The sequence below is a fragment of the Balaenoptera ricei genome, chromosome 2 (assembly GCF_028023285.1).
Source record: "Balaenoptera ricei isolate mBalRic1 chromosome 2, mBalRic1.hap2, whole genome shotgun sequence".
Taxonomy (NCBI): Eukaryota; Metazoa; Chordata; class Mammalia; order Artiodactyla; family Balaenopteridae; genus Balaenoptera; species Balaenoptera ricei.
In genome coordinates, this window is record NC_082640.1 from 5,730,736 (window position 1) to 5,745,490 (window position 14,755).

A 14,755-nucleotide genomic window follows, 5' to 3' on the forward strand; every position below is an offset into this window, starting at 1 on the left:
TTTTTGTGGTGGGCCAGTGGCACAAAAGGTGGATTTATCAAGAAGAAGATGGACTGTTCCAGGCTACAGAACACTAGAGGGAAACACACTTGTCCATACACTGTGTTTACCAAACACTGACAACCGGTTAGGAAAGGTTTTACTATTCAGGCTAGTTTATTGGTTATTGACCTACACACCGGTGCTGTTCCTGCAGGGAGGTTACAAAGGTTCAGTGACCTACTTTCCACTAAATAAGTTGCTCTGAAATTATGTTATGGTATTTTATGTTGGCCTAAGTTTCTCTTTCTCCTTATTATTACATTTCCAATGCTAGTCATTCTATGAACTACAGACGTATGTTTCCTATATAATCCCTACTGAACTATAAAAATTTCAGGGGAATCAAAAGTCATAGAAGAAAATTCCATTTGAGCGTTTACAAGACTTTTTTAAGTTACCTCAAGACTAAAATGGCTCTTGGTATTCTTAACAGCGTCTTCCAAAGTTGTGAAATAAAATAGAGATTTGACAAATTCAAAACGTTACTTTGGTCAAAAACAAAATGGCAAAAATAGACAAAATATAACGAGAAAGCATGAGGGAGAAACCATCAATGTTTCCAATGTACTTATTTTGGAATCAGATGTCATAAAATAAATACTCATTTTATTTTCCCAAATATTGAACAATCTAAAAGTATATTTTTCTGTTTTCATTATTCATGTGGCCAAGTAGATGCCTCCAAGTTACTGGGAGGATTATAGGTCTTTTTTTTTTTTTACTTTATAGATAAAGAAAACACTTAACAGATGAGGTAACCTAAGACAAGCCAGTGCCTTCTGTGCCTTGATTTTTCTATCATTAAAATTGGGTAATGGGGCTTCCCTGGTGGCACAGGGGTTAAGAATCCGCCTGCCAGTGCAGGTGACACGGGTTCGAGCCCTGGTCCGGGAAGATCCCACATGCCGCGGAGCAACTAAGCCTGTGCACCACAACTACTGAGCCTGTGCTCTAGAGCCCACGAGCCACAACTACTGAGCCCGTGAGCCACAACTACTGAAGCCCGCGCGCCTAGAGCCCGTGCTCTGCAACAAGAGAAGCCACCACAATGAGAAGCCTGTGCACCACAACGAAGAGTAGCCCCCGCTCACTACAACTAGAGAAAGCCCACGTCCAGCAACGAAGACCCAATACAGCCAAAAATAAATAAATAAATAAAATAAGTTTATTAAAAAAAATTTGGGTAATAACATTGATTCCCCCTGGTGATAATGAGGGGTTTAGAACTCTTAACTAAAAAATCCTACATCTAGGCGAGTTCTAAACTCAGTTTTTCTCAGATCCAGAGTATCTCTTGATAAGAACTGGATAGAGAGTGGTCCCTTGGCACAGAAAATGGGCGAGAACCAATGCAAATGCATTTTGTTTACTGTCCTCTAGAGATGGCCTCAAAGGCCCCGAGAGGAATAGGGCTAGATTTCCAGAGCAGTCGCATGGCAAGTCCTACGTAATATTTGCCTGAATTCTCCTTCGTTAACGTAGAAGTCCTGGTTTACAGGGTACGCCTAATATAAAGCTAAAAAGAAAAAAGGAAGAAAATTTAGTTTTAGATTTTTTTTTTCCTTTTGCCCTTTTTCCCACCAAGAAACATGTTAGCTGAGTTTTGTGGGTCTTAGTTCACATTTCCTCTCCATTTAATCCAAGTTTTTTTTTTTTTTAAGTGGCATTATGCAGCTACTTACCATTTCTTTTCTTTGCTTCCTCAATTGTTTCTCAAGAAATCAGAACGTAGGCCCATTTTGCAATCCATTATTTTAGAAAGCACTGGACAATGGTTCTTTTGAAATAGTTCTTATTGATATTTTATTCAAATTGGCCAAGTCCCGGAGGAGTCGATTTAGTTGTGTGAGATTCCTTGCTTGCCTGTGTTATAATACAAGACCTTGGCTTTCACACCGTGGAGCTTAGCTCTGTACGAGCACCTGCTTCTCCCTCCCAGGGAATCGTCCTCTACTGGGGAGTCCAGTCTCCAGGCTACTGAGAGCTGCCCCCCAATTCACATCCCTCTCCCTAGAACCCTTTGCTGTTTTACTGAAAGGACTTTATCGTATCTGCAATATGAAAATATTTCAACCAGAAGGATTTCCCACTGTTTCTAGTCCTCTGGCATCTTTGCCTCTCTGTCTATGACTCTGAAGGAAAAGTGCAGTCGGAATCTAAATTCCACAGGTTTACATTATTTGCTGAATTGCTCATGCTTGGCTTCCCAAGTTCTTGGAATCATGATGAAACCCAGAATCGAACATTGCTCTCTGTAATGAAGATGTGTGAATAATGTGATAAAAATTATTTTTCACTATGTTGGATAGAACCTTACCCATTTAAAATAATGTGTCTTACAGTTTTTCAGAAGGATGGAAAATAGTCATAAAAACAAATCATGGAGGATTATTTTACACCTCTGAGATTTCAATAGTAAATATTCATCAAATCATTTACTGAAGATAGGATTAAGAATGACTGTAGCCGCTTGTCCCATGACGTCCGTGGAGAAAGTATCATTCAATTTCAGGGTTCCGCTCTTCCTGACGAGTTCTCGTGTCTGATTGAATGCTACCTCCTGGCCATAAACTCAACTATGATATACATCTTGCTTCTTGAAGAACTTTTTTTAAACCTTGACTAAGTTCTTTTCTCTCCCTAGAAGACAATCATCCTAGTTGCATTTAATTATATTCTACTTGAGAATTTTGTGTATATTTTGATTGTAATATATCACAACTGGTTCCCCTATGATTATGGAAAAGTGTTTACTATCATTATTTTCTTATGCCTGTGGTTTTGTCACCAAGTGTCTTCTCACTGAAGAATCAGACTGATATCTTTGATCTAATGCAGTGAGGTGATATGTACAGCTTGAGAAAAAGATGTATGTGTGTGAATTACTTGATGCCTGCTGACATATTTATATCTCATCTTCTTGTGTATTACCTTGTTTATGCTAATCCTTGATATGTTCTTAGACTTTAGGTAACTTCACAAATTCTGATATTATGTAATGTTTGATTTCTTATGGATAACATTTGGAAGAGCATCCCACCTTAAAGAAATTACTACTGGAAATGACATGAGAATGTTTTAATCATTAAGCAATTTGCCAAATATCACAACTTTCACAATTTATTGAGTCAGGCTTTAAAAATGAGCAGATTGTCTTGAATGGTTTGCTTAGTTATCTGATAATATATTGCCATCTACAAAAAAATTAAAGTACCCTCTCAGCTTACTCTACTTCTCCTTATTGTTGAATACAGACCTTTTATAAACAACTAGTGCATTTTGGCTATGTCTCAGTATAGATATACAACTGCTATTTCACGAATGATTTTTCTGTAATTAAACTAGTTCCTTTAATTTTTTTGAAACATAAGCAAGTATATGACATACTTTACCTTACATTTCACAGCCTTTCCATAATTTTCTAAGATAGCCACCACTGTGATAGTCTATATCATCAAAGAGTTAAAAAACTAACTCTTTAGTGCTTAAAGGATATCTGCATAGCAGGTCATTCGACCAAAGTAGAACTGAGATTTTAATCTAGCATCAGCAATATTTCCTTTCATTCTGTGATTTTGCTTTTACAACTTAATGTATTGTTGCTGGCTAAAGATATTTTTATAGCTAATTCACACTATTTTTTGATTCTCACATTCACCTCCTCTGAATGTTTTAAATTCCAGTGGAGCTCTTGGAACAAGAAAAATTCTAAGGCTATAATTAAGGTACACAATTTGGCAGTATTCAAACTGTGAATCTGAGTTTAATGTATTTCTTTTTTGTCCTGCTTTTCCAGCATCATATTGTTTCTTATTACACGGTAAGGTCATTAAAGTTAAGTCTTTAACATTTTTAACTTGTAGATTTATTCCCAATTAGAAGCATTTCTATTCCAGGATTTTCAAAATGAAGAAATCCTTTGGGCTTACTTTAATAAACATATCTTGAATTGATACCTCAAAATTTCTTCAGGTTGTATAAAAACATAGCTAAAATGCCAAATGTGTTCCTAAAACAACTTAAAATTTAAATTGCATAGATATTTTCTGATAAAAAATATCAATTTTCTTTAAGATAATACAATTAAAAGAGAAGGGGGCTTTTAATGTACAAATATATTAAAAATGCATACATCAAGATTCTTTCAGTTAAAAGCAGTAGATTATCTTCAAGTTTGCTTAGATGTAGAGTTTATAGAAAGGATACTGGGTTATCTCATCTCATCAAAGGAAGGTTTAAAAATAAGAAGGGGACTAATAGGCTTCCAGAACACAAATCCTTCAAAATGTTCTGTCTTTCCCCCTCTTTCTGCACGACAGCTTCATTTCCTCTTGTTACAACCTGGCTTCCTACCGCAGTCAGGAGACCGCTGCTGCTGTTTTCCAAGTTAAACATATTTGGCTCCCACTGTTGACTCCTTCTTACTCAGTTACAGTTTGAACACATCTGATTGGCCTAGATGGGGTCTGAGATCCTACCTTGGAGCAATCAGTCAATCTATCAACAGTGCTCAGGACGGTGGGGTTCCATAAAGAATAATTGCATCATGATTATGATTAGGATAATCCTTACTATATCAATTAGGAATTTTTATGGCACAATTAACAGGAAACTTAATTCAACCTGGTTTAAACATAAAAGGGCAATTTATTGGCTTTCCTTCTAGACAACCTCAAAGTTGGTGGTCCCTCATATCCGCTTAATCTAGCATTTTCATTTTGTCATCAAACGTTTTACTTTTTCTGTTCTCACTCTGTGCTACTCCAGTGTGAGTCTCACCCTAAAGCTGGCTTCTGTCTTGGCTGTAGGGTAGCTGCCCTCACAGTGGGGCTTGCATACCCCTCATGCATGTCTAGGAAGAGAGAGGATGTCTATCCAGTGGCATGCTGGAGTTGGCTTGTACCATCTTGCAAGAGTCAGTCATGCTCCTCTGGTCCAAATTCTGCATTTAATGACCTCGCGTTGGTAACTTGACATTGGTTATAGTGGGAGTATTTCTACCACAGAAATTAGCAAATGCTACAAATGAGGGTGTTCCTCTTTCCCTCGGAGAGCTGGTTGTTCTATTTACCAGCACACTACTGTCTATTCCAGATTCTAAACAGTTTACCTGAAATTTACTCTAAATGGATTGGCCTAGGTCACGTGACCACCCTTGAACCAAGATCTATGGCCAGGGGACTTGAAATTATAAAGTAAATGTATACCATAGTTTCTTTAATTTATAAGAATGTTCTAACAGCAAACAGGCAGTCTGATTTTAAAGTCCATTACGTCATAGTATGTGCTTGTGTAAGAGATTGTAACGTAGTTTCGGGCAGTTCCAATGGGGAATTTTAAGTAGGTAAAGTGTGTGTGTGTGTGTGTGTGTGTGTGTGTGTGAGTGTGTGTGTGTGGAGGTGTTAGGTACATGTTCAAGTTATCATCTAGATGAGATAAAAGTGTTTTCTGTTGTTTTCGTCAATGAGAACATGAAAAATATTCTACATCATTAGCCATCAGAACAATGTACATTAAATATCACAATGAGGTACCATTTCACACACAACAGAATGGCTAAAATGAAAAAGACTGACAATATCAAATGTTGGCAAGCATGCAGAGCAACTGGAAGTGTCATACATTCCTCATGAGAATAGGTACTGATATAACCACTTGGAAGAATCTGACTGGCAGTTTCTTATAGAATTAAATACATACCTTATTTATGACCCAGCAATTCTACTCCCAGGTATTTACCCAAGAGAAATAAAAACTTACAACCATTCTAGTATCTAGAATAGAAAAGAACTCTTAGAACTCAACATTAAGAAACACATATCCCAGTTTAAAAATGGCAAAGGAGGGAATTCCCTGGTGGTCCAGTGGTTAGGACTCCTCGCTTTCACTGCCGAGGGTCTGGGTTCAATCCCTTGTTGGGGAACTAAGATTGAGCAAGCCACACAGTGTGGCCTAACTAAATATTTTAAAAATGGCAAAGGATCTGAACAGATATTTCTTCCAAGGTATACAAATGGCCAATAGCACATGAAAAGATACTCAGCATCGTTAGTCATAGAGACATGCAAATCAAAACCACAATGTACTACCATTTCATACTCAATAGCATGGCTAAGTTAGACAATAACAAGTGTTGGTGAGGATGTGGGAAATTAGAACCCTCATGCTGGTTCTGATTGCTGTTGTGGTGGCAGAATGGTGCAGCCTCTTTGGAAAACAGGCTGATAGGTCCTCAAAACATTAAACATAGGGTTGCTATATGAGTCTGCAATTCTACTCCTACTTATTTACCCAAGAGATTGAAAACACGTATCCACACAAAACCTTGTACATGAATATCTATAGCAGTGTTATTTATAATAGCCAAAAGGTAGAAACAAAACAAATGTCCATCAACTACAAAATGGATAAACAAAAATGTGGTCTATCCATACAATGGAATACTATTGAGCTTGGAAGGAATGAAGTACTGACACATGCTACAACGTGGATGACCCTCAAAAACATTATGTTAAGTAGAAGCAGCGAGTCACAAAGGGCTGAATATTATATATTGTATATATATGATTCTGTTTACGTGAGATGTCCAGAGTAGACAAATCCACAAAGACTGAAAGTAGGTTAGTGGTTGCCTAGGATTGGGAGAACAGGAAAGGGGGAGGATGGGGCGTGACTGTGAATGGGTACAAGGTTTCTCTCCGTGGGGATGAAAACGTAGAAATGGGGGAAATGTCAGACACCTAAAGTTCTGTGGAACAGTGAATTGGTAACACTTTTCCAAAGGACTGTTTAATAAATCTGAAAAAGAATTTTACCTTAGTACCAGTAACTCAACTTCTGAAAATTTATTCTAATGAAATAATGAGAAACTTCTGCAAATATTTATATATAAAAATGTTTGTTTCAACAGTATTTTTAATCACAAAAGCTAGAAAAGATAGAATTATTAAGCTGTGGGGGATGAATTGAACATAGTATGGCACATCTATATATTAGAATTTGATAGATGCATTAAGTTCAGTGTTTTAAAAGATATTTAATCACATTAAATGCATGATGTTATGTTATTTCATGTTAATAAAAATTAGGTTACAAAAGATCATGTGCAGGATGATCCCAATTAATGTTTTGTTGTTTGTTTTGTTTTGGCTGCATTGGGTCTTCACTGCTGCACACGGGCTTTCTCTAGTTGCAGTGAGCGGGGGCTACTCTTCGTTGCAGTGAGCAGGCTTCTCATTGCGGTCGCTTCTCTTGTTGCGGAGCACGGGCTGTAGGCGCGTGGGCTCAGTAGCTGCAGCACGCGGGCCCTAGCGCGCGCAGGCTTCAGTAGTTGTGGCTTGTGGGCTCTAGAACGCAGGCTCAGTAGTTGTGGCGCACGGGCTTAGTTGCTCGGCTCATGTGGGATCTTCCCAGACCAGGGATCGAACCTGTGTCTCCTGCATTGGCAGGCGGATTCTTAACCACTGCGCCACCAGGCAAGTCTCCAATTAATTTTTTAACTATATAATTCACCCATAAAAATGACTGGATACATTGTAGTAATAAAAGTCTTTTTAACTATATTTAAAATAGATAACCAACAAAGACCTACTGTATAGCACAGGAAACTCTGCTCAGTATTCTGTAATAACCTATATGGGAAAAGAATCTGAAAAAGAATAGATATATGAATCACTTTGCTGTACACCTGAAACTAACACAATATTGTAAATCAAAAAAAACAAAAAAACAAAAAAAGAAACCCCCAAAATATGCAAATAAAAAACATCCCATCACCAAAAAAAAAAAGTTTTAAAAATTTTTTGTTTATTCTGTTTTGTATTTCTCTTTAGAATAGGTTGGAGTATATATCTGTTTTATAATTTGAAAACAAAACAATGATATATATTTTACAATCACTAAACTCTTAAGCTAATATTGTTTGTGTGAACATTTGTAACATTTGTTTAGTTAACATTAAGGAGATTCTAATGACGTCTCCGTGGTAGGAGTCCTTTATCTGTGTATAAGCGTCACCGTTAAATGCAAGTTTCTCACTAGCAGCGCTTTGGCGTCTTGGGCTGGGTCATTCCTGTTGTGGTGGAGGACAGGGGGCCTGGGGCAGCCCTGAGCATTACAGCACGTTTAGCAGCGTCCCTGGCCTCTGCCCACTCCGTGTCAGTGGCACACCCCAGCATGACAGCAAAAACATGTCTTCAGGTACTGCCAAATGTCCCTGGGAGGCAAAATTGTCCCCAGTTTATAATCACTGAATTAAAGGAGTCATTTTATAGGGAAGAAAATTCTGGATTGTTTCGAAGTAGGATTCAACTGTTGTGAAGTTCTCCCTGTTTCCTCACCCCTGTGCTTGTTTTGTAACTAGGGTGAGGGTCGTTCATCAGGAAACCAAGTTAAATGGCGACTTATTAAAATGGCTGTTGAGTCTCATTTTAATTTCTGTGTAAATTGCGTGAATCGTCCTCACATTTTTGTGTGATCGTTTATGTTGCTTCTGATTATTACTTATGTCGCTTCTGGTTGTTCCGTGCCCTGTTCAGCTCGCTCCACTGTAACGGGAAGCTGTGTCAACGACGGCGTGCACATTGTCAGGGGTTACAGCTTATCTTCCACGCCTTTGGCGACGCTGTGTGGGGATGAGAGCCTGTCCCCTGTCACCATCTCTGGTCCGGTGCTGCTTAACTTCTACTCAAATGCACACACCACGGACTTGGGATTCAAGTTTTCCTATAGGATAACCCGTGAGTAGCCATAATGATGTAGTTTGGAATTTTCTTTTTTTCTCGAGCAGTTTCCATAAGGAGATTTAATTGTATTCACACATCACCAAGTTGAAGACTCAGAGACCTTAAGGGAGAAAATTATTAATTAGGTGCATGGTCTTTAAAAAAAAAAAATGGGAGGCCCTTTTTCATGAACTTTGGCAGAACTACTCTTTGAGAATCAGATGGAAGATTGAGATTTATTTTTGATAATTTAAGTTAGAACGGACTGCTACCTTCAGTTGTTCGTACATTGCATAAAGTGACTTTTGGGCCTGAACTGTCCAGGTGCCTATTTCATTTTCCCAAGTCACTCTGTTGAAAAACAATGCTTTATACATTTAGAAAAAATGTAAGAGAATATCTTTATGATCTTCTGGTAGGAAAGAATTTTTTAGCAATATGCAAAAAGCACAAGTCGTAAAAGAAAAGATGGATGTATTCAACTACATGATAATTTGCAGCGTCTCTGTATCAAAATCAGGGTGAGAAGACAAGCCACCGAATGGACAAAGACCTTTGTAGCTACCAAGATCTTTTCATTTTTTGTGGACAGTTTGATCCATGTTTGTTTGAAAATCATAAGATTCTATTTCCCTATTTTGAATGGTCTTTTCCTCTCCTGCAATAACCTTGCCTTGTTTGCTGACAGCATTTTTTTTCACATCATCCCAACTTCAGTAACATGGGCAAAAAAAGATCTTGCAAAATGTTTGTTTGATCTTTACTTGACAAAACCCATTGCAAAAGGTAGAAAGTCAAATTGTTTTCTTTCAAATAAATTATTGTTCCCATCCACAGAAGAGCCTGAAAATGTTTATTTACTCATGAAACAGGCCTTCGCGGTTTGTGCACATTAGCTGCCACCGAGGCCTGGCCCTGTTTGTAATGCATGATTTTGTGTGGCCCAGGGGTTCTGTTAGCACAAACAGAACATTCCTTCCCCCAGTTGTCTGTTGGATAAAGAGAAGGGGTGACTTGTTTTATTCTTTTGGTACAACTAGTGTTGTGGAGAGTTTCCTCCCCACTTTATATTCTTTTACTCTTTAATCCCTCATGTTCCTAAAACACTGTATACAAGGGTCCACATTATCTACTATGAGAGTCTCTTTTAAAGAGGGTTGTTGATATTGAAATTTCAACTCTTGACAATGTACAAATTTGGGAGTTATTTTAGGCATTGACAAGCTTTCAGAGACCACATTATTGTGAACAAGATGAAATAGAATAATGGCTACACAAATCTAACATTTAATTCACTGCAGATGTACCCAGGGGCCTGAGCACATGAATACTTACGGGCATAGAGAGAATAGCTTTCCCTGCAATGTGGGCTCAATTGAGACAAAATAAACAAACAGACAAATAAAAAATTACCTTAAATGGCAGCCACTATTTGGTTATCATTTCTAAGAGATGTAAATGGAATATATCCATTGATAGTATATAAACCATAAAAATATCATCAAAATATACTAACCTTACTATAATTTTAGAATCATAAAGTAAAATAAATATAAAACTTTCTCACTGCTGTGAGAATAGGGCACTTTCCATCATTGCACGGCACAAAGTAATCCTCCTTATATGCAAAGCCAAGCAAAAAAAAAAAAAAAAAATTCTATATTTTGTATAATGGGATTTCATTCTATTTTTGTGGCTGTTGTTTTATTGACTAGTCGTAGTAACTAAGGGCTGTGGGCTGTTGATTGCTGGACTCGGGGTGGGCCTACCTTCCTCATGCTTGTTGAGGATTGGTAATAAAACTTGGTCAAGTATGGTCCTTACCAGTCTCACGACCAAATAGAAATACACGGGACCCAAGAGCTATGCATTTGAGCCCACAGAGGGAACTAAACTCCGTTATTTCAAAAGTGATTTCTAAAATTTCACCTTATAGTAGCCTATCGTGGACATAGGAGACTCCAATCCATATTATTTAAGATTTTTAGATCACAGTCGTTCCTGGGTTCATAAGCCCACAATGTGCCTTGGATTCTGCACACCTTTTCTAAACTTCCAGCAATCACTGTTATCCCTCTGAATCTGTCACTGCATTATAGAGAAAGGACAATTATATTCCAGCATGTGAAACGTTCTTTCTCATTATTTTCACTCTGGCCATTATTTTGGCTCAGACTTATTCCATTCCAAGAGGTGCCTTGAAACATTCTTCCCTGCTTCTACTCCTTACTGTCTTTTCCCTCTACCTCGGTGGAAAAATCTGAATTATTTGTAAGCACAATAGAGAGAGGTTTACATTGCTTTAAGGCAAATAATTATCATCTCTCTTGGGGAAAAAGGTACCATAGTAAAGAATGTCTGGAAATGACTTTCCTCTGCCATGAGTCATAACCATTCTCTGCCTGTTCCCCGCCTTCTGTTGCAGCCTGTGGTGGTGTGTTCAACCTCTCCACCGGGGTCATCAAGAGCCCTTTCTATTCCTACTCTGCGTACCCTAACAACATGCACTGTTTGTACACCATCACCATCAGGGACGACAGAGTAATCCAGCTCAAGTACGTAAGACCCATTTACCTTCTTAAGAAAATCCTCCCAGCTCTGTTTACAGAAAAGATGTTCATTTAATGATGCGGAGCACTGATTCTCATCAGAGGCACATACAGGAATCTGGAGGAAGGGAAAGTAAGCATGTGGTGTGATCCTGTTAGCCTGGGAAATGGGCCCCCTACCCTCCACGCAAGCCAGTGGTCATTCAGGGGAAAAACAGGCGCTCACTCCACCAGTTCAAACAATTGTTGTAGTTTTCCGACAGTTTTAAAGGAGCTTCATGTACTGGGGTGTAAAGTTATAAGCCTATCTTTAAATCAAAGGGCATGGGGAGGGCAAGAGAAAGCAGTTTCCATTTTGGGGGCACATATTATACACAAAGAACTTTAATGAACACGTCCACCATTCTCTTATTTAGCTCTTGAAACAGTCAGCTGAGGTACGTATTATTAGTCTCACTCTACTGATGCGAAAACGGAGGCTCAGCAGTGTCACGTAGCTTTCCCAGAGTGACATAGTGTTAAATGAAGAGTCAGAATCAGAATCCGGGTCAGACTGATCTCCTCCCCAGACCGTGTCCTTCATACTTCCCTATGCTCGCTCCCAAAGGGTGAATTTTCTAAGTACTTAAGAAATTCCTTTTTATTCCCATATCAGAGCACCTCTAAACGGGTGCTATATGAGATATCTTATATCATCAGGAAAATTCTCCCCTCATCCTGCATACTTCCAACAAGACTGATTAATGGAAAGCAACCTCCAGTTCTCTGAGTGATAAAGTTCACTATTGCTGTCATCTGAGATGATGTATTTCTAACTCCTGTGTTTCAGTGATATACAGCATATGGTGGAAAACTCTGAAGCTCAGCATATGGTGTAGTTTATGGAAATAGAGAATTTTTTATAGAAGCTTAATGGGCTAGGACCCCTCCTACCTCCCTTCCTCCTATATGTCAGTGATCACATTCTCTCCCCCCAGTCATAAACTCTCCATAATTTACCTCCAGGGACCTCATGTATCAAATGGGTCCTTGGACTGTAAGACACATCTCATCAAGCCTGGTTTGCTTCCTGTATCAGACAGTGAGCGGTCTACAGGATGGACCCTGGAGAACACTGCGGGTCCCACCTGAGACTATTTGTAAAGAAGCTGTGCCCCAAAGCCAAAAAGTCCTTTAAGGCCCAGGAACAAAAGAATAAACAAAAAATGCCCAATGGCCAGGAGCAGGAGGGCTGTGAAGGGATCACCTGCTCAGAACGGAAACGTAAGGAATGGTTTTGTCATTTGCTGTCGTGGCACAATACTTGGTTCTTACACGTGTAGGATTATAGCATATGCTATGATATGTGTATATGTTTTGCTCTTGCCTGGGCCCTGGGGCTCACCATAGTCAAAGCTCACATCAGCATGCTTGGAAAATTATTACATTCTTTCTAAGAACCTACATTCTGTGAAACAGATACTATTCTAGGTACTGAAGAAGTTGTAGACATTAGGAAAACATAAATCCTTCTAGGCTCTCAAAATAGGCCGGCTTCATGACGTCTTCTGTTAATGGGCTTTTACAGATATTTTCTGTGCTGTCATGGGAAAATGATGCAAAGCCAAAACCGCTTTGAGTCCTCTTGGAAACTCAGATTTTTATCTTCATGGATTCACGTTGTGGAAAATAAACGTATTGTCTATAGAAAATAAAAATGAAAGTAGTGATTTTGGAAATTATCTAGCTATTGTTTTGCCTTCTTTTGTTATAGGAACATTAAATGTTACATGTGGTTAAAGAAAATTAAGAAATTTTTCATCCTGATCTTTATCATCAGTTTGAAAACATTCAGCCAATCAAAACCTGTTTTAAAATATTGTATCATTTTTTTCTGAAGCCTCTTAAAGGAAATAGTTTAATCATGAGATATTTTCAAATTATTCCATATTATATGTTACATATTACAGAGGCTAGCAAAAATACCAAAAACCAGAAAACAAACGAAAACACCTGAGAAAGAAGAAGAACCTAGAAAAATGATGACAGGACATCAAATAATTTAAACAGGTTTTTAAAAAATAAGCTATAATAAACCCACCATAAAAATCCTTAAGAAAATCCATGTAGGAAGCCTTGCTTGTCTGGGAACTCTGGGAATAGTTACTTGAAATGACAAAGCATAAGACCTGGATTGAAATATGGTGTTAGGGAACTATATTCAATATCTTGCAATAAACCATAATGGAAAAGAATATGAAAAAGAATATATATGTGTAATTGGATCACTTTTCTGTACACCGGAAACTAACACAACATTGTAAATCAACTATACTTCAATTTAAAAAAAGGAAAGAAAAGAAAAGAAATACTATGTTAGACAATGAAAGAAAAGTCAAGGATGTATCTGTCAGGATAGGTTATAAGTGGTAACAAACAACCCCAAGGCACAGTAGCTTAACTCAACAAGTTTATTTCTCACTTGTATGAGTGTGTCCAACGTGGCCTGGCAAGGAGTCTCCTCTCATCATGGTCACTTAGCTGCCCAGGTTGATGGAAACTCATTTCTACGTTTGCTTCCATGATCATCACTGCAGTAGAAGGCAGTGTGGCAAACTGAGTAGTAGTTCTTAAAACTTCTTCCAAAAGTAATACGCATGACTCCTGCTTACATTTCTGTGGCCAGAGCATGTCTTAGGGCCACATCAGACCTCAAAGTGTGCACGGAAAGACAATCCTAACAAATGTCAGGAAGGCTGAGCACTGGGATGAGTGGTGACATGCCCGTGACGACCACAGTGATCTGAAATGTGAATTTCTGGTTATAGCAGTTAAATAAGACTCAAGAGAATTTAGTTCATTCTTTCCTACCATTGGGTTTTTATATTTGTTATTTCTTTTATGAGGAATAACTATTTCTTATTCCTAGTTTTCAAAATCATAATAATAACGATCATTTGTTGGGTCTGTCCTTTTTTTTTGAGCATCTACTGTATGCCAGTTACCATAATTTGCTTTTTACACACTGTTTCACTTAACCTTAGAATAAACTCCATTTAAAAAGAGGGAAACAGACTGTGAGAATGAGAATGAAGCTCTGATTCTAAAACCAGCATTTCTTCCACTCTATTACATTAGCATTCTTCCCATTAATAAAAAATAGATTGATAGTACCACTTGATCTCACAAAAATAACAAGGGAACAGAGTAAATACCCTATTTTTAATGAGATGGAAAAACTAAAGTGTTGCTGAAATGACAAATAAATATCAGTTCAACTTATCAAAACTTTTATGTCAGGTAGATTTAATATGTCCTTGACTGTAAACCCCTGGAAATCCAGGACTATATCTTACTCATCTTTATATCCCCAGAGCTTATGACACTCCTTGACATATTCTAGTCTTTCAAAAACTTTCCTCTAAACTTTTGAACTGATCAGTAAAATAGTATACTGTTTCT

At 38.0% G+C, this 14,755-nt stretch overlaps 1 protein-coding gene across 1 annotated transcript in view; it reads left to right on the top strand.

Annotated features, from left to right (window-relative positions):
* Nucleotides 1–14,755, top strand: part of CUBN (cubilin) — a 267,353-nt gene that overhangs the window by 209,671 nt on the left and 42,927 nt on the right. The window contains exons 57-58 of the mRNA XM_059910072.1: nt 8,580–8,780; nt 11,191–11,320. Of these exons, the coding sequence (XP_059766055.1) occupies nt 8,580–8,780; nt 11,191–11,320 (331 nt within the window). The remainder of the gene's footprint in view (nt 1–8,579; nt 8,781–11,190; nt 11,321–14,755) is intronic.